At 34.5% G+C, this 3,807-nt stretch overlaps 1 protein-coding gene across 1 annotated transcript; it reads left to right on the forward strand.

Moving 5' to 3' along the window:
- Positions 1–415: 415 nt before the first annotated feature.
- LOC146926466 (uncharacterized) lies at positions 416–3,567 on the forward strand. The gene is made up of 4 exons (XM_085758814.1): positions 416–592; positions 1,199–1,988; positions 2,497–3,195; positions 3,286–3,567. Exons 2-4 carry the CDS (start codon positions 1,326–1,328, stop codon positions 3,391–3,393), a joined length of 1,470 nt encoding a protein of 489 aa, XP_085614940.1. The 5' UTR covers positions 416–592; positions 1,199–1,325; the 3' UTR covers positions 3,394–3,567.
- The last annotated feature ends 240 nt before the right edge of the window (positions 3,568–3,807 follow it).

Below are 3,807 nucleotides of genomic sequence, written 5' to 3' on the forward strand. Positions count from 1 at the left end.
GTACAAAAACTAATGGCATCACTCAAAACAAAAATACTATACTTAATCAAAAGTAATCAAAGGCTTAATCAAAAGTAATAGGATATAAACAACTTTCATTTTTATTATATTTAGAGGTTGCAGCACCTTTAACTGTGAATCTTATGCTTCTAAATTGGTCTTGATGTTGAACGCTCATCAACTATGTCAGATCTATTATTGTGGATTGTATTCATTTTAATGTCTGTTTTGATAGTTTAAATTTTTTACATCTTAAGCGTGAGCCAACCAAGATGCCATTCATTTAGCTAAATATGGTCTTTATAATTTGGAATGTATAAGATTGAAGAGTTCCAACATGTATATTTGTAGTTTTGACATTTGATTTATTGCCCAACTTTCATTAATGTACAAAGGACGATTTGGTAAAATACACATATCTCAACAACCTTTCCTGATTATGTACCAAAAAACAACTTTTCCTCAGTAAAAGGGAACCGAGGAAGTAGAAAATAAGACACGTATTTACTCAGTTGGAGTTTGGGAAATGCTGCTCTCACGAAATCTTCTTCGTTCTTCTTCGGTGACCAAATCCTTTTCTTAGCTTCATCAGGTAACCTCGTGCATTTTCTTTTCTTTTTTAGATGGACACTCATTTAATAATAATATGTATTTGTTGGATCTTTTGAAACACACTTTTTCTTGTGTTGTGGAAACATAACACCAAAATAATGGAAACAAAATTAATTCCCTGATTATATTTTCAAGAAAAGTAATATCCGAAACATAGATTATGTTAAAAAAGTAATATCCAAATCATTATTTAAGATGAAATGCAAAAGATAGTAGCAATGGTAACATGATGATTGCAATTAGGTGACCATGATGGTTAGAGATGGCTGTTAGATTAGATCATGTGGTGTTTAGGAAATGTTTGGTGTATTGAGGGTTTTGAAGGACTAAGTCTATAACATATTGACACGCGGTTGTAAATATCGGTCATGGGCTAGGGCGGATTTTTGGCAACGGCCGTGGCTTAAAATGACAGATTTTTTTCTTTCTGCCATAGTCCAGCGTCTGCAATCGATAACACGAAGTAGCGGGTGCTAACTAGTTTATTGTATTTCAACATTGTCCCAGAAATTTTCAACAATAATATTAATTAATATTTCCTTATGCATACATATTTATATCCATTGTTTGTTCCTATTCCATTTAGGGGTTTAGGGCATTGAACAAGGTTTCCACTTAAGTGACTTTGGTGATTTTGTCTCTATCTCTCTCATTGTTGAAAAAAAGTAGGCATTGAAGAGCTAAAAACAACAAGAGTTCTACAACTTGCTGCCATGACTTCTCAACAACAACAACAAGAGTCGAAAACGTTTCCCCTCAAAATCACGGTAGACAAACAAAGCAACAAAGTTGTTTTTGTGGAAGCAACAAAAGACTTTGTTGAGACTCTTTTCAGCTTCCTATCTTTGCCACTTGGTACCATCGTTCGCCTTTTAGCAACCACCAACAACAATGATCGACAAAAACTCTCAGAATCATCACCATTCTTTGGCAACATCAAACACCTTTACCAAACTGTCCAAAACCTCAACTCAGACGACGTTTGGAACAACCCTTTATGTAAGCAAATGTTGCTGCATCCGAGGAATTCATGTGAATCACTATGCAGGAAGTTGTACTTGAATATTGATGATTCTGAACCATCAAGTAAGTTTTATGTCTGTGATTCTTGTAACAAGTTCACTACTTTTCGAAACCTTGACTGCACCTGCGGAAAACCTCCTAATAGACAACCTAAGAATTTGGACTCTGAGGGTCAGGGGAATCATGCCTCTAATGGGGTGTTTGATACAGAAAGTGAACAAATGTTTCTAGTGTCTGATGATTTGAATATTGTGCCAAGTTCCTTGCTGAACTCAATGCAGATGTTGCTGGAATCAGGGATTTCAGACTCAACGCAACTAGAGGAAGTCACACAAAGCATTGGCAAGAAGGAGGTAACTAAGGATGTTGTGTTGTTTTTGTTTGTTGTGTTTCCATTTTTGGCCATTATGCACCCATTCCATTGATTTTTTTTCCACTTGCAAATGACCTTAGGTCATTGTAGAAACAAGATCCTTAACCTATGATTTTAAATTTAGGTGCAGTTTCGTTGTGAATCTATATTGGGGTAAAATGCGGTCGTATTTGCAGTTGCCATTAATGTCGTTGTCGAGGTATCTAAAACCATTACATTGTGGCTGCAATGACAATATTTGTTAGGATATATATAGTTAATACTTGGATTTGACATAGTATGATGTTATCTGTTAGTGATAGAGGTGTCATTAGGAAAGGGAACTAGTTAGAACTTAGAGGAGACTGGTAAATATACAATTTACTCTTGTTGTGTTCCATTGTTCCACCCTACCAAAGTTCTATTTCTCTTTATTCAAGACTCTCTCAAGTATAATTTCTAAACTCCAACTTTCATTCTAACCATTTGTGTTTTAACATTTTATACAGATATTGAACCTCCTGAAGTATACCTTAACCTCTCATGAGCCTCTTACGAATACAATATTGGAAAGTAGCTCAAAGAACAATGATGAACCACGGAACCAATATGTTGATGGAGAAGAATTGGGCAATTATAAGATAAATAAAATGGATATTAAAGTATTGCAAAGCAAATCTCAGAATAAGATCATCATTGCAGAAGCTGATGGAGATTTTATTGACTTCATTTTTGGTTTCCTTACCATTCCATTAGGGTCCATTATAAAGACTTTAATACCCAACAATTTTCCTGGATGCGTTGGTAATTTGTACAACAGTGTGAAGAACTTGGATCCTGTGTCTGAGTTGCTCCATCCTTGTATAGCACCACACTTTGGTTGTCCAAAGCAACCCCTTGACATTCATCCTTTAGAATCCCCTACTTATTATTATGGTATTCATCACAATGATGACGACGATGATTATAATACAATAGAGGAAGTGATTTCTAATTCACATGTATCAATTGTCAATGGGAGAAACGTGATTGAACTCGACCCAAGAGAAGGTGCTGTAGGATTTGTTAAGAGAGCAGCATTATATGTGGTAGGAGATGATCTAGAAGTAAAACCACTTGCTGCTAATTCTTTCCTTTCATATCTGAAAGAATTAAGCCTTCCTCTTGATGATCTTGAAGTGACCGTGATTACCATTGATGAAAGGGAGGTAAGGTGGCTATTATTTAATTAATTACTGAATTTATTACCTTTTTTCTGTTTTTTTTAACCTCTTTGATTCCCTTTAATTGTGGTGTAGGCTTTGTGCTTCCTTCGAGCATTCTTCACATCAAAATTTACCCTGACTAGTGGACTGAGACGTTTTTTACCAGCTTTCAAATGGAAGAGAATTATCTATGAGTTTTAGTTTCTGCTTGTATTTTGAATAATATCTAGAAATCTTGGACCTTGGTTTGTAATATCACTAAATTGTGGTTTTTCTATTCAGTTTTTCTATTCCATGAATTCTAGTTCTGTTACTTTATAGTCTAGTCATGAAATTATCTTGTTCTATATTATCTACTACTGGAAACTCAATCTTGCACTGCTTCTTTGATATATATCCATTTCTTAGAAGGCTTTCAGGAGTAACAATTTTCACTTCTACTTCTCAAGGTTTAGTAAAGCACCTTACTCTTTCATTTTATTTCAATTACACATTTGCCTTTTATTTCTATACCCTGGAAGAAGAAAAAAAAAAAAAAAAAAGAGGAAACGAATTTAGCATTTTACACAATTTGGTTCCAAATGCAATTTATTTGGTAGTATAGATGATATACAT

This window comes from Medicago sativa, chromosome 4, assembly GCF_051527215.1.
Source record: "Medicago sativa cultivar Bolivia chromosome 4, Bolivia_mono, whole genome shotgun sequence".
Taxonomy (NCBI): domain Eukaryota; kingdom Viridiplantae; phylum Streptophyta; class Magnoliopsida; order Fabales; family Fabaceae; genus Medicago; species Medicago sativa.